At 38.5% G+C, this 25,089-nt stretch overlaps 1 protein-coding gene across 1 annotated transcript in view; it reads right to left on the reverse strand.

Annotated features, from left to right (window-relative positions):
- The window catches only part of FGD6 (FYVE, RhoGEF and PH domain containing 6), a gene marked incomplete at its 5' end in the record, with an annotated part of 58,835 nt that overhangs the window by 5,570 nt on the left and 28,176 nt on the right, over positions 1 to 25,089 (reverse strand). The window contains 13 exons of the mRNA XM_019611304.1: positions 1,046 to 1,174; positions 1,824 to 1,951; positions 3,495 to 3,597; positions 4,646 to 4,792; positions 5,313 to 5,415; positions 10,213 to 10,292; positions 11,428 to 11,511; positions 12,890 to 12,958; positions 13,465 to 13,536; positions 13,658 to 13,716; positions 16,460 to 16,510; positions 22,974 to 23,061; positions 24,247 to 24,403. Of these exons, the coding sequence (XP_019466849.1) occupies positions 1,046 to 1,174; positions 1,824 to 1,951; positions 3,495 to 3,597; positions 4,646 to 4,792; positions 5,313 to 5,415; positions 10,213 to 10,292; positions 11,428 to 11,511; positions 12,890 to 12,958; positions 13,465 to 13,536; positions 13,658 to 13,716; positions 16,460 to 16,510; positions 22,974 to 23,061; positions 24,247 to 24,403 (1,270 nt within the window). The remainder of the gene's footprint in view (positions 1 to 1,045; positions 1,175 to 1,823; positions 1,952 to 3,494; positions 3,598 to 4,645; positions 4,793 to 5,312; positions 5,416 to 10,212; positions 10,293 to 11,427; positions 11,512 to 12,889; positions 12,959 to 13,464; positions 13,537 to 13,657; positions 13,717 to 16,459; positions 16,511 to 22,973; positions 23,062 to 24,246; positions 24,404 to 25,089) is intronic.

Raw genomic sequence — 25,089 nt, forward strand, 5'->3', positions numbered from 1 at the left:
TTTAAATAATCTCCATGCATCCATCAAGGAACAGGAAAATAACAGATTTACGTAGACTTCAATGCTTCTCTTCATTTTTTTTTTCTGATAACATCTGCCTTGTCTTTCACTGTGTAGTCTAACTATTCTGCCTTCTAAGAACATCTTACAACAGAAGACCAACTCCTGTCTGGCAGCAGACAAACGTCTTTCTAGCCCAGTACTCACTCCAACAACCTTACTAACGTCCTAAGAGGGACACAGGATGCTCATAGTTGCACTGAATACACTAAGAGGAGGAGCTATGGATGCAGATAATGCTCTCAAGTACTGAAGTCACACTCCAGATGGTTTTGCTGGCAAAATGTATTTTACTTTCTGTTACTGAAAATTAAAAGGATGGAAAAAATAAATTGCTGAGTGCTTGAAAGTGGGATGGCAATACCTTTAACAGATGCTTGATGTATTTTGCTTTTGAAAGCTGTAATCAAGCTATCGCATGTGATAAAAAAAAAACCAAAAATTAGATCCTCCAGCTCTACCATACGTTCATATATGTTGCAAACCATTAAAAGTTGCATTAAAATCACAGTGTCCTCAGCACATGCTGAGATTATTCTTCACTGCAGAAAGATTAAACGTCCTAAATAAACAAGCAAACACCATTAGACAAGATGCCATTTCTTCTTTTCTACTGCAGCACTGTATATTAAATGGTAATTCACAGATTCCTGGCTGTGGTACACAATTTGAGGAGAAATCAAGAGATTTAGTTTGCTCATTTTCCAAGCATTCAAAGTACCTTATGAAACTATAAAACAATATATTTCCAGATGCTTTTATCACGTTGGCTTTGCCACCATACTTGAGCGATGCATCTAAAACTGACCCCCCTCATTTATTCAGCTGACTCAGAACGTACCTACAGCTGCAATGGTGTGCAGTGCAGAGGTACTCAAAGCTAACTGATCTAACTTTACAGCTTGTTTCTAGATCATAAAAACAAACAGATGTTACAAATATGGTATTATCATTGAGCATTTGATTTCTTATATGTCTCTCTTACCTCACTAGCAGCATATGTGTACAGCACCTTATTTTTTATAACAAACCATAGGTGCTTCCATGGTTTCTTACTGCCCTTAGATCTGTGTAAGTAGCCACTCATTGTAGAATCTTCTGTGTTTGCAGAAACCTGAAATGAAAAGAAACCCCCAAGAGTATGTATGTGTTTATCCAGGTTTTTGCTGTACAGCTTTTTTAATAACAGACCTCCAGAACTCTGTTCTGTCAGAGACAGAAATTTTCACCTCAAGTTAGCACTGATAATTAACACAGATGGCTGAAAGAAAAACTAATTTGTCTGCCACTGTCTATCCAGTCTGGAAGAGAGACTAAGTCACTAAGAACTTCATTGTATGCAGTAGGATAGGAGAGGGCTCAAACACTGAGGCCCACATACATCTGGAGAACACACATTCCTATATAAGAAGGCAAAATTACTTCCTCCTGTTCCCAAGACCTCCAGTGTAGGCAGGCAGAGTGGAGCTCTATCTTTTCTAACCTTACATCAGCAGATGAGTTGGTGTGGGAGTTCCTTGAAACACAGGGAAACAAGAAGCAAGTCACAATTCCAGACTGTATGAATCCCAGTCTCATAGGCTCCCAACGCAGTTTATACACTGCTTCACAGTTCAGAGTCCTGCCTACGTAAAACTGAGGCCCAAACCATTGTTACAGATGAATTGTGACTTTTGATTCTAAAGAAGACAGCTAAAATATTGAATTATTTTTCCATTGTTAAAATTGATGATATAATTATATTTGGTCAATAAAGCACTTACTTCTTTGAGGGCTGCAGGAATTTTTTTCTGCTTTCTTCCAGAGGGAATGCTATGTAATACTGTAGACAAGGCACTTGATGGAGATTTGTGGTTGACTGGGGATCCAGTCTTAGAAGAGCACTGGTTATCTGAAATGCGTAGGATGAACACACTGCTTTCACGTCATGGATGACTAAACAGAGGCAATGATTCCTGGACTTTTTACTAAAAAGTAGCTGGCATTTTTATTCTGATTACAGTGTTTCAAATGTAACACCTAATCACATTAAATTCAGTGTTAACTTTTTCAGTATTATCATCACTACTACGAGCTAGAATCCCCAAAGTCACATTCAAGATAAGTAACAGTTTAAAAAAAACATAAATTTTAAACCAAACAGATTGATCTTGTTTGTTTCCAAAGTATGATTCACTGATGCAAAACTGCCTTTACCTACATGCAGAGTGAAAATTCAATTCCTAAAAACCACACCAAATTTTTAGAAATGTCCTTTGCTGCTCAGTCTGTTTTATCTCTGTTCCCCAACTCTTTCTTCCAGTTCTCTCCATCTGATATCTTCTCTGATTTTTGCAGCATGGATGCTGCTGGGTTTCTCTTCCAGCATTATGCCATAACATGCACACAAGCTTCTAGACTGTTCCCATCTCCAGAGTATGCACTGTGTCTTTCTCCACTACACAGTTCCTTCACTTATTTTGGAGGACTTCTGCAACACTTCACTCCTATAAAACTACTTTTCTATAGCTACATACCAGTAGTTTCCAGCCCAGCCTGGAAGGAGGAGGGCTGCCTAAGCTTTACTGACTCCCTTTCTTGAGATGTCCCTGAACCGGGTGAGGCTCTTCACGAGCAGAGAAGAAAAGTAATTGGATTGCCAGCTGTACTGCACCTGCCCTGCAGCTTTTTCCGGCTAAAAGCAACTGCAGTTGCCTGCAGCATAGCAGCCCCTACTGTCCAATGTGCAGACCTGCAGCCAACCCTGGCAATCCATCTACCCTAACCTCACTGACTGCCATGGCCACTCTGAGAGATTTGGATCCTGCTTCCTAAATCCCCATGACAACTGCCACTTCCAGCATGCTACAAGCCTTGGTGTGATTATTTCACTGGGGCATCACTGATTTCCTCTGATACCCTACAGAGGTACTGCTGACTTGGAGTTTCTGCCAGAAGGATGGGTACTGAACAATTTCAGTCCCTGCCTGACCCTCATTTGTGTATCCTATACTGTAGTCTTTGGACAGAATTCAGAGCAAGGCTTGTGAGACAGGACTGGATCCCCACCTCACCCAGAACTTCAGCTATCTCAGCAGCTTCAATGGCAAAAATGTAGTCTAGAGGCATACAAGCCACAGAGGATAGAAGTACACGCAACTCACTGAGGGGAGGTCATGGGAAGTTGCAAGGACTTCAGTGTACACTTCTATCCTGTCGTAAATGAAAAGTAATGTAACACAAGTTACCTCAGAAAGAAAGGATGAATAAATGTATTGCAAATTCACTTCCTAGCTTACTCCACAGAAATGTGTTTGGGCTCCTGTTATCTGAGCTGCTTATAGCTCTCCAGACAATAACAAAAGTAGGCATTTGAATACAGCTGTAATGATGAGGCACACAAGATGACAGTAAAGAGCAGAGAGATAAGATGGTTTTGTGCACATTTTCTTTACCTTGTTTTTGTAGCTCTCTGAAGCAATGATCACATACTCTTGCTGGCTGGTTTTTCATATAGTCTAAACCATGTTTATTTGATGAACAAGCTTGACAGACAATCTGGAAACAAACAGAAACATGATTGTACATGATATGCACCTGTAAATCAACAAATGCTCAAATATATTTACTTCAGTACTGTTAAGAACTGAACCTCAAACAGGCACTATTTTACACAGAAAATGCTTTAAGACCTTGGCTGGTCCTAATGTTCAATACATTGCTCTTCTCTAAATAATAAAAGAAGTTAACTCGATTACATAAGTTAATCATAGAATCATTTGAGTTGACTTTTGAAGGTCATCTAGTCGAACTCCCCTATAGTGAACAGGGACACCTAAAGGTTGCACAGAGCCCCATCCAGCCTGACAATGAATGTTGCCAGGGATGAGGCATCCACTACCTCCCTAGGCAATCTGATCCAGTGCTCATCGTAAAAACCTTTTTCTTATATCCAATTTAAATCTCTCCTCTTTTAGTTTTAAACCATTTCCCCTTGTCCTATCACAGCAGATCCTGCTAAAGAGTCTGGCCCCTTATTTCTTACAGCCCCCTAATAAGCCATTGTTAATAATTAATGAAAAGTGAATTCAGCTTACTGCATTACTAAACCACTATATTCAGAAAATTTTAAAAGAATAACTTAAAGTAGACATTGCTCTCTTGAAACTTTAACACAGATGTCTCAACTGCACTGAATCCATACTCACATTTGGTTAACACAAGAAAATAAACATTCTTTAGATATATCTGCATTTCATACCAGTTAAATATAGGATACATGTGGCACTAACTTTAGAAAACATTTTTTTCTTAGCCTACAAATTAGTGAGGAAGATATTTTGAACATTTTAGCTAACATTCTTGGTTTGTATTACGTAATTGCAGAAGCAGGAGACAAACATAAATAATATCCCAAAATGCAAACTAAGAAACATGTACCAGGTTTATTGGTCTGTCTTAACCTCGTACTCTACACTAAACAGGCTGGTTTTGATCCATACCATTGTTCCCACAACAATTGCTGCAGTGCAATCACACTCTGCCTGTCCTTATCACACAGGAACCCAAATAACTTAAAGAAAAGGTAATGAGAAAATTGCCCAACCTTTCCACACGCCCTGCAGTGATGCCTTCTCCATGTCAACGTAAACTCACTTGTACAGATCATACACATAGTGGCTCTAGTATCAGGAATCCAGATAGGAGCCTTTGATCCTAGTGGGCTAGTTTCTTCCTGCTTCTCAGTATCTGCCTAAGAGAACATAGGCAGAATACATACATTCAGTGATGAAAAATAACACAAGTACTTATCAGTAATCATAGGTTAACTCTCATAGCGTTGGAAAGCCTTCTCTTATAAACTGTCATGGCCTTAACATTACCTACTATTTCACTAATGACCACTGTAATGCAAGCTTAAAGACAGAGTGATATTTCATTAGTTCAAAAAGGCTGTGTGACTACCGAGCTTTACCAGCCTACTTATATCAACAGCTGCTATGTTTTAAAACATTCCCCAGTTATCTTCTTGTTTTCAGGGTTACAGAGGGAACTGAGAAGGCTGCTTCGGTTTTTTTGGAAGTAGGTAATTTTAAATTTCTGAATTAGATAGTGTTATGAAACATCATTCTGTTCTGTCATCACCTATTCTCTTATCAATTAATGTTGTTCTGTTATTTATCATGGGAAGCCTCTTGCTTCTCTAGAAAGCTGCAAATAAACTTTTTATTTAAAAAGGAAACAAAACGGGCTACAATAACAGTATGATATACCTCTTCAAGACTTTTGCTAGGATTAAACGTGATTCTCTTTTTTGTATAGTCTTCAATTGACCTGGAGATAGCTTCTAACCATTCATCTCTTTCTGTAGCAGAACTGTTGGGTTAAAAAAAAAATCAATTTATTAACATTTAAAACTAAGAAATGAGTGTTGTTTAGAATTCTGTTACCTTTACTACACATTGATTTAATTCTCCTGCAGTTTCCAGTCTGCAGTTCCTATGAAAACTAGTATTACTTTTATATATATTATATATATAAATATATTTAAGCCAACTGCACGGTGCCAGTTATTTGTGTTAATAATGAAAAATGATCCTCAGTCTGTTGTTATAATGTGGATTCCTTTCCTCCTTTTCTTCCTCCCACAACAGCCTATGATTGCTTCAAGGTCTATACATCCTTTCTTCTTCCTCTTCCTCCATGTACCCATGAACTGCTTGAGTACCACTGGTGTAAACGGAGCTCCCAGAACACAGACACAGGTTTTTCATCTTAAGAAGGAATCTGAAATGTCAGCAAGTATTTTAAGTATTTTTCCCCCCTTCCATCCCATGGTGCAGTCTGTTATATTTAGTCCTGTGAAACCCCAAACTTTTGCCCAAAAAATGTAGTTTTTTCTCAAGTCCTGTGCTGCTGACTCTTTACTCCTATACAGTCTTCATAGAAGAATTAAGCCACTTTAATATTTTTTTTCCAAAATTTTCCATTGGATTAGCCAGCCTAGAGGGAGAAACATCCTCTGTCTGATAAGCAAAGCACAGCTTACCTTTCAGCCATGAGGACTTACCTCCTCCCTTGTGCCAGAACGTACGTACACATGGCTACACAGTGGGCTTTAAGTACAGTAAATTGGACTGGGAATCCAATTCAAACTGAAGCAAGCTCTTCCTCAAGATCAATTTACTGCCTGGGCTCATCAGACCACTGAGCAATTGCCTGGGCCAGCAGAAAGGAGAGGGAGCCAGGGGGAGGAGGATGCAGTGGGAGAGCTGGACTTCTTGTTTAAGATGCAACACCAGCTTAGAAAGGGCTTCTGACATTTAAGCCAGAAGTGTCTACCAACCACGTATCTTATTCCTCACTTCTTAAATAGTATCACATATCTATCTATTCTATCTTTTTTTTCTTTTTTTTTTTAAGTCAAGAAATTGAACATGATGCACACAAAAAAGGAGAGTTAGGGAAAAGGAAAGCAAATATTTATGTGTGTGACATTAATTATATTATTTAATGGCTGTTGTAGGTGAACTTGAAAGCTTTGATTCTTTATATTTTGAGTTGAGGTTTTGACCTACATGAAACTGGGTACTATACAGTTTCGCAGAACAAATCTCATAAGGCAAATGCACGAGAAGCCTGTAAGGCACAGGGGAAAACATGATTGAGTGCACACAACAACAAAATCAGAACAAAAGGAGAGGAAATAAGATAGAAGCAAGGGCAAAGCAATGTGTTATTGTCTGCCTTAATATCTCACAGTCAGGGTGGAACATTTTGTTCAGTGTATTTACCCTTGCTTCCTCATTTGCTAAGAAGGATGTAGCATTAGCTACATAACATTCTTAATTCCAACCAATTCCTCTGGCTTTTTCAAAATCTGGTTACATACATTATTATTATTACATTAACATACATACATACATTATACGTTCTTAAAGCTATATTAAATAAAGCTGGTTCAGTGTTGCAGATTAAGCATCCTACAGCCGTGTGTGGAGCGTTACAGATGGGGTTTCATGGCTTAGGTCCTAACCTTTTCCTTGGGAGCGTGCATTCAGTAGCCTGCTGGCACTAGGCCTTTAGGGCTGTTTACAGTTCTCTAAAACTTGAGAGCAAAGGTTTCATTAGAAATTGGGCTGATGTCACAGCAGCAGCACAACGGGCAGTGCTCCTTCTGCTGTCCCTCCCAGCCACAGAGCACTGCCACCTCCCTTGCAGCAGTGGTTGCATCCTTCCTAAAGCTGCCCTGTTTACTAAAATTGCAGAGTTTTATTAATTTTACCCATCTCTTTAAAACCTTAGCTAATAAAACAGCAGAACACTTAAACAGACTGCAGAGTCCCAACCACGGTTTCTGGCAGACGTGTGTGAGGAGCACACATCACAGCTGCTCCACGCAGCCAAGCTGTGAGGGATCCCAGGAGAACACCCCTGTTGTGTCCAGGCTCAGAGCCCTCGGGCTCCTCTCACACTTGCACCAGTCCTGCAGGAGCTGCCTTTTGGTCAGGAGAGGACCCAGCTCCGACTGCCTGCTCTGGCAGGGGAGAGGCAGGGCCAGCTGGCCTTGTAGCATGCAAGCTGGTCTGTTTGCTTTGCTTTCACTTTACTTCTGCACTGTACTGTATCATGTAGATACTCTCATTGTTTTTTCAGTTTTCATTTTTTGTTTTTATGACAAGATTTCTAGTACTGTGCTGCATTGTAACATGTAAGATAATCCATGTTCCTACAGATAATCCAAGAAAGCAGAATCCTCAACCCAGACTAGAAAAAGCAGAATGCTAGTGCAGTCAGCAAAATTAAACCTGAAGCAAGAAAGCCTCTTATTTGGGCATTAATCTGTGCTTCTGTCATTAACTGACTTACTGGTTATTACTAGCTATTACATACTACTATAATACTACTCTACTACTATTGAATATTACTATATTACTAGCTATTTTTCACTAGCTTAATTGCTCCCCCGAGAGTTATTTCAAAGTCTCTTCTTTGTAGTGTAGTGTACACTTAATATCATGTTTATTATCTGAAAAAATACAGAATATACTCTTGTCCCTGATATCTGCAAGGTTAATTTAAAGCGTTTTGTAATAGACATTTTTTTGCTATATAGGAATCAAGAAGCTGTTGCAATGAGGAATCAAATGGAAGATGCAGTCTGTTTTAACAAGATACCAATTCTCTACACACCTGTGCTATTTATCATAGGAGCAATGCCACAAGCACATGCAAACAGCTACTGCTAATAGTATCGCTTCCACAACAAACCCAGGCCTTGTTTACAGACAAATAACAATCAGAAAGTCCTCAGTCACACCTGGATCCCCCAACTTCTCTTTCATCCCAAGAAAGTGCAACCTCTCCGTGTCACGGCTGTGCAACTTTGGGCTCTTGCACACAAACAGTTTCCAATAAATACAAAAATAACAGAAACAAATGCTCTCCAAATGGAAAGTTGACAGTGTAAGAAAGAAAGAGCTAGTCAAAGCAATTTTAGTTGGTAACGTGAGGCTAATTTCAGGAATTTCAAGGACAAGTGAAAAGTGTGTCACAAATGGCACTCAGCATGATGGAACGTTACAGGTTTTCCCTCATGCACCAGCATGTATTTCACAGGAATTACTTTTAATTTACCATTTAACCAGCTCCTCAAAAAGAGGCTAACCTCTTCTATAAAAAAGTATGGTATTTCAAGATGATCATCTTTTCACAAGATCCAATTATTAACCTTTCTACCTTACTTTTACATTACAAACATCTTTATGTATTTGTGCAAAACTTAGTGACCAAAGCACCTAAGCAGGACAGAGCTGCTCATGTAACAGTGGTGCAGAACCATACATTAAGTATGAAATGCATCTTTGTTCAAAAGAATCATGAGAAATATTTATAAAAATTGGTTGGGAAATACATCAGTACTTCTTTCAAGTCTGTTGTTATAAATAACTACTGTTCAGACACAACTGAGCTGCTTCCTCCAGCTGCTCTGCCAAGGCTAACCTTGGTTTGCCCCTCAGCTAGAGATATTGCTGTCTCTCAGCAGACATCCTAATGTCAGTATTTACAAGGTCACAAAGAAAGCAGCAGTCTACCCCTGCTCAGCTTTGCTAAATAAAAGAGAAAACATGTCTTTTTTCATTGATATCAGTGCTGTCACAAGTGACAGACTGTATCAAACTCCAAACACAGTGAAAACAACAATCCCCAAGCCAGGTCTTTGTCAGAGGCAGCTCACCGACGGTAGACCAGAACCACTCCAGTTTAGTGGCTGTTGGATGGAAAATGTATTTATCTGGTAAGGACAAGCTTCATTCCTGTTCTTTCTTTCATTTCTGTAATATCATATCTCATTCAGCACTTCACTGAGATCCATTTCTCAAGTCCTGAATTACACTGTTATTTTAGCTAGATGACCAGAATGACGACTTACAACTTTTATCAGTTAACAGAAATGTCAAAGTGTATTGATATGCCCCATATCCTGTCCTGCTAATGCACTGACACAGAATATCAGTTACTCTGGAAGAAAAAAACATACAGAAAAGCAAAGCCTAACATTAACTGAAGTGAATTCTAATACTTTTTCATCAGAAAGAAATGCAGTGAGAGGATAATATTTCAATTTACTTAGAAGTTTTTGAAGGTGTAGCAAAGCTGAAAAGGAGGAAAAATCAAAGAGTTTTGTTCAATCTGATTATCAGTTTGCTCTTTTGATGACAGCAGAATCACTACTAGCTGTGCAAGCCTTAAGCCTAGATTGCTCAAATACCAGCCACGTTTATTACAGATTTTGTGATTCCATCTATTACTTAACATCAGGGAATCTTCCTTACAGGTCAGAGTGGACTATATTACAGACTACACATTCATGTGATATCTGTGAATCTGATTATGTACAAGTGGGTGTCCTTTCTGCCAGCCCATTAAAAAAAGACTAAATATTCAAAATCAGTTTTTAAATGTGAACAAAAGCAATTTAGAACAAAGCTCACTTTATTTCTAGAAATCCATCTGTCAGTCTCTCTATCCTTCCACAGTAACACCAGCCAGGAGTAACTTTTCATTATGTAAGTGTGGAACAAGCTGTAATGAGCTTAGGTAAAAAAAAAACTTCTGAGGTCTGTTTGAAATCACGTACTTTTAAAGTCATTATGAATTCATGAGACTCACCTTGCTGAAAGAATGAAGGATCTCTCTACACTTTCTATGTTCAGTTCATTCTGATAAGCTTCCTGGGATGGCTTTTTAACCTTCAGTCAAGAAAATAAAAAGAAAAAAAAAAAAGGTTTAACATTCCAACTGACATGGTACTTTCATGCTGCTTTATTTTTATTTATTGCAGTCTCATATGTTTACCACAGAAGGGGCAGATCTTACAGGGATGAGATTGTACAACATCCTTAGAGCCAAGGTGCAGTAAGATTACAGAGTGCCCACCATTTTATTTCACTGTGGCAACATAGGAAGACTGAAGATTACAAGGGAATGAAGATCAGGGGCTGTCAGACACCTCCTGCTGTGCTCCAGTATTCTCAGGCCCAGCATCTTGTAAGCTTCTCCTGCAACTCTGCAAAAAAGCACACTGCAGGACAACACACAGGCCACTGGTGTGCTCTACACGGGCATCTGTCTGATACCCCCATGGGCTGGATCTCTGGTGATTCTTCTGAGATACCAAGTTTCAAACACACAAGATTTTAAAAGTTAAGGGTGTTTCTGAGCGACGACGAGACACCTGCTGGCAGAAGAGAGGCTGCAGCTCTGCCTGTGAAAGCTCAGGCCTGGGAGCCAGATCTGTATTCTAACTGAACTCGGTGCTCATTTCTGACAGAAGCAGAGATGAGACACTTGATTCCTGAGGCGGTGGTTTGTTGTTCTCACTGTCACGCCAGAGATCGGGTCAATACATGGCATACATGCTCCAACCTACAGGGCTTGGCTTATGTTTGATGCTTTTCACAAAGACTCAGAATCAAAAGCCATATCTGCTCTCCCTCTTAGCAGGTCTCTGTAAACCATGGAGTTCTGAGCGCCAGAATGTTTCTCAGGCAAAGATACCTAATCTCTGGGTGTCATCAAAAACACTCGCAAAGCAAAAGATAGGCAGTTTAAACATAGTATAATACAAAAAAAGGAGGCAGACTACATCCAGGCAGCTCTGGATGAAATGCAGGTAAGATGATCCTGTGACAATACAGTTATTTAGGAAAACATAAGACAGTACTCCAACAGTATTATGCAAGAAACTTTATGCCTGTAGAATTGCTCTGCAATACAAGCATCTTTAATATCTCTTTCCAACAATCAATATAGCTGCCTTTTGAAAATTTGAAGACCTAAGTTTAAACACATTTAGAGAAAGAATTGTTTTAGCAAATGACTCACCTTCATTCCAGCCAATGACAGCATGTTGTTGAGTTTGTACATCCCTGACTGAACTGGAGTAGTATACAACAGGGCATCATTAAACTGTAAAGCAGAAGCAATACTTATTAATGACTAAAGACTGTTTAGAGAGTGATAATTTCAGATCCATTTTACAGAAAGTACAAAGCACTAAATTCAGCTGTCCAAGAGGGCATCTTCTACATCTTGTTATTCCACTTAGACCCCAAGAAACATTTTCTTGCACAAATTCAGATAACACAAGGTGTCTATTTATATCCCTCCTTGTGTAAATATACATTTGGCAATGAGTAAACAATGCACAGATGTCAAAGAACATGCTGTTAAAAAGAACAAAAATCTTTCTCGTGTACACAACTATATTGCATAACAAACTACTTCAGAATTAAGTTAACTGAGGTTAATAGAATTAACCCTCAAAGCAATGTAAAATATTCCAGAAAGTAGGAGATGGCAGAATTAAGATACCAATTTATGATTATATAGACAAGTTTGTCCATATGAAATTTACCAATTTAAATGTGCTCAGTTCTACCAGACTTAGCTTCATTTGATACACCTACTGCTTAGCTGTTGGATGCTTTATTTCCTGTGTTGTTCAACACATTGGTCCAGGCTTTATTTACTAAACATAAACATAGATCAGGAGACTGAACTGTCTCAAGAGTTTTTGTTATGAGGCTCTTTGCAACATAAGCAAAGGTTTCAAGAGCCTACACAACATGATCAGTTAAAATCACTGCCTAATAGATCAGTCCTCTGCATGCTACAGAGTCAGCTCCAGAGAACAAGACAGGCACAAGACAAGCTTAGAATGCAAACTTCATGACCATCTAGGGAAATACTTGTTCTGCAGTATCTGAAAGCCAGATTTCAGGCAAGACCTTGGGCCAATAAAGTCACAAACTAAACACAACAACAGTTGTTTTACTGTCTAGATAGAGGAGAGAAACAAAAGATTCAACTGGAAATAGAAACTTCAGAAACGCGCAAAAGTTCTAAAACAAAACAACAGCCGGACGGGAAAAGAAGCCAGCACTTTGCTTCCAACTCAGTGCTCCACTTGGGAGGCAAGAGGAGGAGAGGAGGAGGGAGGGAAGGGTGCAATAGCAGCAGCTGAGCTGTAGGTTTTACAATCTGGTACAAGTGGGATGGAGTAATTGTTTTAGTGTTTCAGATAATGTCTTCCCATAAAACTACTGAAATTTTAAACAAGCACTGTTCAAAGCAGTACTTTTTGTTGAGAAATTGCTTTCTATTAGAATGTTACTGCTTATGCAGCAGACCATCTGTCCAAACTAGATTGAGCAAGTGTAACAGCAACAAATGGACATTTTTCCCCTCCCTGAAGTTACTACTTCTTCACATTTGTGGTGCAGCATTTCAACCCCTCAAAATTACACTGACGCTAGGCACACAGGCAGTATACACACCATCTTACCAGAAAAAACATCCGTGGCTGCATGACCTTTCGAGATAGCTTCATCAGGGTTCCTTCTTTCAGAAATATCTAGCACATTAAAACAAGCAATTCAAAACTCAGTTTTTCAAGGCATAAGCTGTATAAATGAGCTGATACATTCTTTCTTCTTTTTTTTTTGTTTTATTATTACACCTGAAATGCTGTAGAAGTTTTGCGATTCATGGTCTCCCCTCTCAAAAAGGCTGTTCGTCTGTAACTCTCCCTAAAAGCTAAAGGACTGAGTGGTTGCACTGATTCATGCTGCATTTGAAACTATGACAAATAAAAGGTTAAGTTTGAGGAAGAATACTGCCTGCAAGATCAGGCAGAGAATCGTATTCTAAAAAATGTAAGTTTTCATCAGATACATGTTTAAAAAAAATAATAATAATAATTATACATATGGGGAGATAGAATTCATTTGACCATCAGCACCAAATAATTAGTGATGGATCATTTCTCTCCTCCATATGTGTCAGCTTCAGTACTGTGTTGGCATGTCACCCATGCTATACTTTTGTTACGATCATTTGAATGCCATCTGGAGGACTTACCCTTCCTGGCTGTACAATCTCATGGTGTCCATTTAGACTGTACTGAATCTGCATGAGTTTCTGAAAGTTATCCTACAGGGGAAAAAAAAGGCAAAAAGATAAGTAATTGCTATTGCATCTATGACTTTTTTTTTTTCTTTTTAAATAATAGAAAAGGCTTTAATTAGCTAACTTCCTAAGTCAAAATACTTACCCCTTGCTTCATGATGTCATTGGCATGGTTTGCGACTTCTATGACAACAGCTAGGGCATCTAAAGAGTGAAGAAACAATGTGTTATGTAGACCAGTTAGCACTGGTGTCATGGAAAACCCATGAAAAAATGTAGAATCATTAAGGTAGAAAAGACCTCTAAGATCATCTAGTCCAACTGTCCACCCATCACCACCACGCTCACTGGCCACGTCCATAAAAATATTCCCCTTCTACACTGTGGCAAGATTCAAGGACCTGACTGAACAGTCACTGCATTTAAGAGCACTTCCCATGGATCCCAGAAGCTTTGGATCATGGTTTCACAGGTGTGCCCTACCAAATCATTGCTTCAACTAACAGTCACAACAGCAATTATTTCCTATAGCTAATAAAGCTGTTTACAAGCAAAATTAATTTTTAGTTTCTCACATCAAGGATTGCTTTTATTTCAACGTCTCTACTTAGAGCAGAAACATTAACAACATTTTAGCTTAGACTATATAGAGCTTTTTTATTAAGTTTATTAAGTTTATTAAATTTTCCAATTTTACAAAACTGCCCCCACTGCCAGTCATGGAGGGCTGCCTACAAAAATTATCCAAATTCTTGCGATTTCTTTCTTCTGCCTTTAGTTTTGTGGTACTTTAAGGTAACAGTATAAAGTTCAAGCTCTAAACTTCAGACTGGAAGAAAAAAATCTCTGAAATAGAAGAGTTATGAAGACAAGAGGGATTTTATTAAGTACTGATATTTAATAACTAGCAATTCTGCTGAAATACGCATTTAGGTGTAACTGCAAAAAAGGAGTTATATAAAAGGATTATGTAAGTTACTGAACAGCAATTCTGTGTATTACACAGAACCCATCTAAGGATCTTATCCAAAAACCTGTGATTGATTTATGTAGGAAAAATAAACCTCGTTTAATTGAAAGCTAGCACAACTGCACTGATAAAATGTCATTTAGCACTGAGTAACAGTTAAACACTGCAAATAAGTAAATGCAGTTAAACACTCCAAGTAAACACTGCTAAAAAGTACTCAGAGAAGCCTACCAACCCAGTTAAACCAAAGCTTTGAGTTGTTGTAGGCGTTTTGTTTTTTAAGATATCGCTACACTATTAGCACTTAGACTATATATACTTCCTTTTTGATGCGTTCACATTCAGAAAGAAAGCACATTAAAAGAAACAGATTTTTGAACCAAACGGCTCAGAAGGTTATGAAGCTACGTATGAAACTAAAGCAAGGTATGACTATGAACAAAAATCTCCTCCTAAGTCAATCTAAGGAGAATTTTATTCAAGAGTTTCTTTAAATAAAGCAATGTGAGTACAGGAGTCAAACTGTGAAAACACAAAGCACAGAGCAAGCATTTCATAATAAATTAAATTTAGATTTAAACATCATGATATTAAGTGAGCCTGCTGAAAAACAGCTAGTAGTCTCCTACTAGGAAGTTCTGGAGCTGCTTCAGCCAAAGCACTCTCCAGCTACCTTAGCTTGAAAGAAAATGAAGCTAAGGGAAATTTAACTAAATCCACAAAGAAAGGAATGAGTACCTGACTTTTTTTTGTTGTTGTTATACTTTCCTTCATCTATCAGCTATTCTATCTATCAAAAACTTTAAACTGTACTTGTTGACTTAACAAAACTGAAGAATGTTACAGAAAATTGGCTGGTTATTGAAGAGAAACTTCCAAGATTTCCGAGCTACTTACAGAGCCAAAACACGAAACAAATCTAAACAACAAAACAAAATAATCTATAGCATCAAAAAGTCCGCAAGCAAACTGCTTTTTGGAAGGGAAGAACATTCCACTTCCTATATCACTTAGCTGGAATAACGTATTCAAAGGTCATCAGGAAGAATTGTGTTGTTTTTTCCAAAAATGCTAATCATATCCAAACCTTTGCCTTTTTCCTTTTTTTTTTTCCCCTAAATTGAATTAAACAACAAAGCAAAGTCAAAAGGAATTTAATTATCACAACAAAGTTTTTACTGAGTAAGGATCAGATTTTCTTAATCAGTTTCAAAGACTGACTATCAAACATAAACTATCATACATATACTATCATACATAAAATTAATATTATCATTGTTACAATTAAATTTCTGCTTTTATCTTTAGCATAAGCAGTGAGACAAAAATACTCTGGAGTGTACCACTATTTAAAAAAAACAAGAAACACAGAAGCAGGAAAAATCACAAGAAAATGTTACATAAAACATACTTCTTTTAAGTTGACCTTTTTAAATGCTCAGTTGCTTATCACACAGTGCAATCATCAGCTTGTTCACAACTATAAGAAGTGCAAGACAAACCTCAAGACTCTGAAAGAGTCATTTAAAACATTTTTGGGATTATATTTTCACCACTGTCAAATAAACAAATATATCTAAATGTCTTAAGAATGATAAATATTCATAAATTTTATGGCACTATACCAAGAGACATAGCTGTAGGAAAGTGAACTTGGCTCAGCACATCCAAGGCACTCATTTAATGCATTCCTACCAGTTACATCTGTGCAGCCCTCCTGAAGATATGGGCTTGCACAAATGCCATCAAAGAGAACAAAATAAATGACTGGGGCTCATGCAAATGGAATGGAAACACTGACTAGAAGCACTCCTAGGACTGCTGAGCAGCAGAGGCACTTAGACTAAGTGCGTGTAGAACTCAGAACTAAACAGAAAACATTTCTACTTATCAGCTTAGTATTCTGCGTGCATTTAAAATTTAGAAACTTTATCATTTACATAACCTGTTGTTTCTTAAGAATAAAGAGACATTTACCTTGAGTATCCCTATAATCTGCAGATTCTTCTAATAGGTTTTTTAAATAATCTGTATAAAGAAAAAATAACAGAGGTATTTTTGTTAAAGAAATAAACATCAGAAAGCATTAAAACCCAACATTTTCTTAGCAATCTGCTTTTCAGGCACACCTATACCACAACGGTCTATCACCACATAACCTTTTAAATTTGTCCAGGTAATAACATAAGGAAAACTAGCATTTCCACAGTGAAAGTATATTATGATATCTTGCTCAGGGAAGAACAAAAAAGCAGTGACTTTCTCTAAAGGGAAGTGATATTTGAAGTATTATTCTGGAACAAAACAAAACAAGCATTGGAAGACAAGTACACACTTGCAATCATTTACAATTAAGATGACACAAGAAAGTTTGAAGATTATAGATAATTGTCTGAGCCTTAACTTGTCCACAGGAGCTGAGAAAAAAGTAACCCAATACAGCAAATCTGATTATGATCAATATTTTTCAGTTAAAAATTATAAGTTTATAAATTATAAGCCAGTTCAGACATTCACATAGGAATTGTTGGTTTTCAATTGTAAATTTAGTTCTTCAACCACGAGGTGGCACTCTCAGTACATTCAAGACTTCGTAGTTTTTTCATCTGTTTTACTCAGATAAAATTAACTCCAAATGTCTGACAAGATGAGAAAACATCCCTCCTGAGATTCCATTCCCTGTCCTTGTGTCCAATTCACCAAAAAGTATGATATCCTGTCAAAGACAAATATATGGCCTCAGTGCAGCTCTGAACTACTTGAATTTGAAAGAAACATAACTTTCTAAAGAACTTCCAAGGGAATGCAGGTTTTAGATTGATATTATCAACAAGTACTAATTCATAATTGTCTTTTAAATGAGGTACTCACATTCTGACTGATTTAGAGAAAATTGATAGTATATGATCTAGGAAATGTTCAATTTCATGTTAGCAGTTGTACACATCTTGTGTAGAAGTGAAAGAATTCAGCTCCCAGATGTTTGCCCTACCCAGATTCATCCTTTCACTCAAGAAGGATCGAGAGCCAATTGTTCCTGCCTTCATAGGACGTCTTGCTTCATGCATGCCCCTCAGAGAGCACTCAGAATACTGTAATGGTTTCCTTATGCAAAATAAGGGAATTATGAAATGCATTTCTGCAGTCGAAACACCATGAAGAGTGAGAAATCTTGTCAGTTAATGAAAGCTTTGAGGAAAACAAAACTACGGGAAGAAAAATATTTGGCACTGAAGCTTTATTTTTTGGCAAAAACCTAAGGGAGGATCCAAGAGAAGCATGAAGAGCAGGTTGGGATGAAGGAGCAGGGCCTTGCTGGGGGCAGCTGCGGGTGAGCTGGGGGTGGGAGCGCTGGGAGGTCTGGCTGGGCCTGGGAACACCCACAGCCTGCTGCTCCTCTTCAGGTTCTGGCTGATCCTTATCAGGGAATGGCCAACGCCTGATTTTAACATGAGCCTGACGTGGTAGAAACTTTTCCAGCTCCATAATACTGCATCCTTCACGTGTCTCCACATCTTTTGCTGTAGTAGCTACCAGACCTTCAAGTGCAGTGTTTAGGTGCGCACATGTTCCACTAAAAAATGAGTTCACCTTGTCTCAGCTTGGGTTGTGTTTGTAAGAAATTGGTGTAAGACTAAAATCAACAGGAGGTATTTTACAAGGGACTGAGAGGAGTTCACGTGGTTTTTAACTTGGTTCCTGCAGGAACTCCCTTCACACGCACACAACAGCTGCTCTCCCCTGCCTCATTGTCATTAAGTAGGAGCTGCACATTACCGCCCGGGCTGAGTGAGCATCATGGGCACCTTTCATAAAGAAAACAGGTTGAAGTTATATTGCAACTCAGCCTCCACCAGAGCCAGAACAAAGGACTTCAGGAGACACCTCCCAACATAAAAGCATGAGTCCCTACAGTTTATACAGCAACTACAGCTTCTTAAAACTGCCAGCCACAGAGTCACTTCTCTGAAGACTGGGCAAGAGATCAGGTGGATATAATTCACTAATCTGCAAATGCTCCACTGGCATTTTTTAGTACATGGAAACATCCAATTTAATATTCAAAGTAACTGCACTGAAAACTTAAAACCAGAGACCCAACACGGGAGCTAATTGCTTCTTAGCACATTTATGCCTTATGACATTCCCCCAAAGAACAATACTGCACCTCATACCACTTGTGGGGTTTTGTTTTGAACTGTACGTATTAGCACTTTAAATCATATCCATGGATAACAGAGGGAAAATTAAAGAGAGATTTTAACATTGCAACCTGATCTAGAGGGAGGTGTCCCTGCCTATAGCGGGGGAGTTGGAACTAGATGATCTTAAGGGTCCCTTCCAACCCAAACATTTCTATGATTCTATAACTGCAACCGTTTAAAATTCTGTATTTAGAAAGGAAGGCAGCTCTTGTACTGCAAGACGGAAACAGACAAAAAAACTTCCGGCTGTAAAATCCTGGAAGTGGTAAATATGCAATTTTGATCTCTGTATGTGTATCTGGCAAGTAAACAGCTAAAACTCAGCTTCAGAGAAGCAATGCGATAGACTGTTTTAGTTTCTTCTGCACATACACACTGGAAATTCTGTGCTTGCAACAACTGTCTGGAGGTACTGCCTTAAACTCTGCAAACAGTATTTCACAGACGTGAACAGATTTAGCAAAAACATTCCTAGATAAAATAAATACAGAAGTTAAATACTAAGGTGGAATGGTATCTGTGGTCTTTGCCAAATTTTTTCCCCTTTGAAATGTACTTCAGTTGTTCAGACATTTTACTCATAGTTGTTCTACATGAGACACTGGTTTCTGGGTGAAAACATGAAACACATATATATTACGGACAGTTTTCCAGAACTACAGAATAAAATATAAATAATAATAATAATATTAAAACTATCAACAGTGTCAGGCCCTCAGCACTGGGGTTTCCTTCTGTTGGTTTAAGCAGAAAGGAGAGGATCGGTATGCCTAGGACAAATCTGACAGTAAGCATGGACCTGCTTTAATATAATAGAGAACAGTACAAGTGATGTAACAATAAAACAGAAGTTGAGACTATGCAGGAAATTAAGTGGAAAGATTTTTTTTAAATTACAGAGCGCTGAAAGAGAACTGTAGCATTGTAAATGGCACAGAGGTCTGACTAACACCCAAGCAAGTAGCAATCTCTGTTTCACAACTGATAGCAACCTCCCAGCTGCACGACAATGCAAGCTTCCCATTGATCACAACACAGCAAAGAGGCCATCCTAGCAAAACAAATCTTATCAACACATCTCCACGAGAACAGAAAACCCATCCAAAAAATGCCTGATTACCCAAATACTGCATTTCATGCAATAGAATAACTGACTTCATGTAAACAAGATGCGTGCATTAATTTACACAAACCACTTCAAGAGGAATAAAAGTATTTACATTAGGAAATACTACTTTTCTGAAAGAGTGGTCAGGCAGTGGAATGGGCTGCCCATTCGACCGTCACCGACCCTGGAGGTGTTCAAGGAACGTTTGGATTTTGTGTTGAGGGACATGGTTTAGTGAGAACTATTGGTGATAGGTGGATGGTTGGACTGCATCATCTTGTAGGTCTTTTCCAACCTTGGTGATTCTGTGATTCTATGAAAAGAGAAAAATCTTTTTAATAGAAAACATGCTAATTTTTGTCTGACCTCTTCCTCTATTTATATTCTGAAGGCAGACCTTAAACATGTCTTCAGAAAGGTAGACTTAAAAATTAAAATTCATAATTTTGCTAGATACCCCAAAAAACAACAAAAATCAACACTCAAGCATTGGTTTATGACAAAATGTTCCTTTGCCTTCCGTCCACCTGACAGCAGCCACTAATTCACTTTTCCTTCATGCTAGGGGCCAGTAGCTATCACTTCTACTCTTAATAAAAATTATCTTCTGCTTCATTAACTACTTCTTGTCTCAAATTGTCCAATTTAATTACATTAAACTCAAAGCATTCATTCTCAAAATGGAATTGGCCTCAAGTCTGACAATTCTATTTCTGAGCTGTGAAAGAGCAGCGCGCGCTCAAAAGCGGATTTTTCAATTCCCCCTCAGCCTCCCATCACTCAGCTGAGGATAATAAGACACACCGTCTCTCTCTATACAAGCCTCGTGTTATGAAAAAGAGGATAGAAGCTTATCATACGACAATGAAGTGCTTGCTTGTATTGTACAAGTCTTCTACTCAAACCAGATTTTCTGGAGGAGAGATTCACCTCACCTTCATTTCTTTCTGTTAAAAATACAGAGTCTCAAATTAACCTCCCCACCAACCCACTTAATATTTGCTGTATAGAGCTCAGGGTTATGTGGGAAAGTGGAAATTTCCTTGGTGGGATGGAAAAGCTGTATAATTAAATAGAAATACAGCTGAGTTGTGCCTCTCCTTGCCAGATTTATAAGTCCACCTGCTCCTCCTTTTGTTAGCACAAAAGCAACTACACTTCAAAGCACAGCAACAATCTTGTAGCAGCAGGTTACTAGTACAAAGCTGTCCTACCGACACAGCATCTAAATAGCAAGAAATCCCTGCTGACTCAGGCCTCGCAGCTTCATTTCCTGGATTGTTTTTTCTCCTCTAAGCCACTGCCCCCTCCTCAGCCACACACAGATGCCCATTGTTTTTGCCTGGGGCTGCTGCTGCATCACTGCAGCATCACTTTTGTTTTGCACACTCCAACAGCAGAGCTGAATACTTGGTATATCCTCCAAAGGCTTTGTACAGAGATTACTCAATATTATACAGAGCTGCTAGAAGGTAACAAAGTGGAGAAGTCATCCACTGAGATATAGGAGAGTGAAAATCTCAGAAGACAGTGTGAAATGGCATGAATAATTGAACACAGCAAAAATGAAGGAGATCCAAAATAAAAGCCCTCTGCCATAGCATAATTCACTTCTTAGTCTGATCTCTTTCATTCCTCTCATGGAACATGAGAAATTTATTTTTCTAAAGCATTATAAATCGGCACTGCAATCCAATTCATGTAAATAGCATGTGTATTTACAGACTTTTTTAAAGCTGAGTGGCCCCAGCCAGGTCTGCAGACCTCCACATAACGCCCGTCAACACAGGATGAGATTTTCAGGTCTTGTCTAAAACAGCTGCTCCCTGCCACAATGACAATTAATAGTTACAAAGAAGTCTCCTTCTACTTCATAGTAGTAGTGTTTCTGCGCCATTCATCACTGACATCTCTCATTTTGCTATGTATATTGACAAAGGAATTGCTCCTCTGTTCCGCCTTTTTATTGGAAACCTTTGAACTTATCCAAGGCATCTCCACTGATTGAGGAATATATAGCAAGCCTACACAATGCCTTGAGCCAGTGTCCTTATAAAATAAAGCAACTCCTCAAATGTCTTCTTGTGGTTTAATTTTATCAATTAAAGGACACTAATATTTTCTCCCACAAAGTAGTTCATTTGATAAAGACTCTTAACCCTTTTTTCCCCCAACTGCGATTTCCATGAGGCAATTAAAAGAAAACAGTCCAGGTTAATAACTTAGCAACTTCTCCACAGCGCTGAAGTTTATATCTCCCACAGCATCACTAGTCCAAGTACTTGCTGGGGAAATGCCAACAAGCTGCTACAGAGCCAAACAAAGGGTCATACAGCATTTTATTTTGCAGTTACTGCATAAACAGAGGCTATTTTTAAATAGGTCATCAAGAAGCAACTTCCAAAAACAATGCCTTAAGTATTTCCAAATCCTTACAGGAGCCATCCCCTCTTACAACAAACACATCTCAAAATACTTCACAAAGGAGGCCTGTACCACTGCACTCCTTTTACAGAAAATGAAAGTACCGCATCAAGGAGACAACTTCCTCAAGGTCACCCAGACATGCCAGTGCCAAAGCTGAGTACAGAGCCCAGATTTTGTAGTCCTGTACCAGCTCATGCCCCTGCAACAAATCTTGAGTGCTTAACAGTAACATTTACCAAACCCACACTTCCTGCTTTTAGAGGAGAATGGTTTTCAATGCCAAAACACACGGGCAGGAGAGAAATGGAGAAACTACTTGCAAGAAAAGCTTACAGTTACACAGACAAATCTGTCAGTTCCTTCTTCTTGCTCTAGTTTTCCATACTACTATTTTCCATTAAAAAACAAACAAAAAAAAACACACTCCAAAATTCAAAAGGGGAGCTTTCCAACCCTCTAAGAAAATTACTGTCTTTTATTACCACAGAAACAAGCAAAAAACACCAACAATTTCATGTTTTCCAAGTATCGCTGTACGTACCATCAGGGAGCGCACCACAACGCTGGGAACATTAGCATTTCACTTGTGAAACCAAAGAAAGCCTCTAAGCCCATGCTGTATTTTCAAAAAAGCTTTATATAACTGTAGTCAGATAAACATGCTTTGCAGATGGGTACAACTGCCTGAAAGCAAGTTCTCTGGAATACACGAAGACTGGTTTCTTAAGATTGTATAAAAGCTTCACTATACCTGTCAAAAGGAGTCTGTACTGGGGAATCCTCTGAACTGGCTTGAGCAGATAGTGCTTGAGGGCCAGACTAGCACAGCGGGGGCTCATCTGAAAGAAACAGTCAACATAAGCAACAATTCTGTGGTAGTCAAGGGCTCCAGTAAAAGCAAACTTAACTACAAAGAGTTGCTGATAATATCAGATAAGCTGATCTTAAAGGTGTGACTACTGTAGCATTACATTGCACCCAAAGCAAGTATTTCCCTGTGTGGAAGATGTATGTAAAATTAATCATGAGTTAGAAGACATCAGTAAGCATTCATACTCTCTGTGAATTCAAAATAGGTTATTTTGCTTATGAAGGAGAGGAGTGGATCTTCCCAGAAATAAAGGAAAGGGCAGCTGCAAAGACATGCTAATTTGTGATCACTGTAAATGTCCATTAGGAAGAAAGGTGGAAAAGAGAGCAGTAATCACTCAAGAAGTTTTAATTAATCCGAACATCTAAAGACAACACACAATTATAAGACTCGTGACTTAAAAAAAAATTATCTTGAGTTTGCCTTCAAAATAACATGTATCAGAAACACTGAATCCTTGAAAAGACTTCTTACTGCACTTATGGACTCTAACTCAAGCTCTTCCTTTGCCTGCTCTAAGTAGCCTTTTTAAGGATTTGTAAACTAGCAGAGAAGAGATTACTCAAGGGGAAGCTTGCATCATAGGAGGTAAATTCATAGATTGTGTGGATCGTGTTCTGATCTCCTTTCTGATTTAAGGGGATTATGTAAAAATCTGGCATTGCTTTTAGTGACATGAATCAGCTTTCAACTGATTGTTGCATGGGCTGGGTTTAAAAGCTTCTAGAAATATGTAGACTGTTAAGAGTCACTTTTGTATGTTTCTAACTGAAATGAAATATGATTCCCAAGAGTAAGCTACTACCCTGTTATGTGGTGGAGAAATCAACCTGCTTAAAATAAGACAGTTAATCATTGCATTATGGCCAAGAGACCAAACCCAAAAAAGCAACTGGTGATTTTGCTAGTATGCCTTTGATACAACTTGTAGCAAGTACTGAATTTTCTGAAAACGGAAGTCTTTTGGCAGCCAGCATGACAAGTTACTTTGGAAAATTTGAATTTCTTTTCACTTTCACCCTATAAGGGCTCAAGCCAAGACCCAGCAGAAAAAAAAAAATCAAATTAGGGGATGGTCTCTAAAGTCTTACGTAAAAATGACAACTGCTGAAAAGTTACAAAATAGGATATATCTTTAAAAAGAACACGGTACCTCAAAGTCTTTCACTACCGAGGCAAAACCTGCGTTCTTCTTACACTGTTCATCTAACAGCGCAATATTTTTATCAAATTCTTTGATGTAAGTTGAGTACATCTTTAAGTAGGGGCCCTTTTTCACAAATATGTCAGCAATTCTTTGATGTTCAAGCCTAGAAACAAGAACAGAGCAATTAGTCACAAAAAGGTATACATGCTAACCTTGCAGCAAGATATCGATCATCTTCACTGTAAGATGTGACAGTTTATTTCTGAACAAAAAGCTTACAGTCCAGCAGACAGCGTTCAGCTCATAAACTATTCTGAAAAGTCTTACCAGGCACACTTCTGCACGCTAATTTGGAGTTAGATTGCAACCACTTGATTCACAGTCTGCTCTAAATGATCTGGAACCATTTGAACACATTAATACAAGCTGGATTTCCAAGGAAATGGATCTTCAAACTTTAAGATGGCATCTACATCCCACAGTAGGAAGCTCAGGATTACAGTCTTTACTCATTTCAGTGCCTTTGTCTGTATACTTTCTTTGGCTGGCTTAGGTCCACCCACCAGTGTAAATGAGAATGGACTTCAGCAGGACTGTCCATCAGCACTGTCTGGTTAGTAGCCCTCAACTACCTCTGAAAGGCAAACAAATCTTCAGAAGAGCCTCCTGTTCCTCTCATGAAGTCAGTCCGTTTATCATGCCCACGCACACGTAGAAACAAGAACTTTCAACTGAAACCTATGTTTTAAACAAAAAAGTGTGGTTGCTTAAAGCATGCGCTGACATGCCTTCTGGATGCCCCCCAGTGCCAAATAAAACAGCAAAACGGAAAGGTATCCCTGTACTTTC

The sequence above is a fragment of the Meleagris gallopavo genome, chromosome 1, assembly GCF_000146605.3.
Source record: "Meleagris gallopavo isolate NT-WF06-2002-E0010 breed Aviagen turkey brand Nicholas breeding stock chromosome 1, Turkey_5.1, whole genome shotgun sequence".
Classification (NCBI taxonomy): Eukaryota; Metazoa; Chordata; class Aves; order Galliformes; family Phasianidae; genus Meleagris; species Meleagris gallopavo.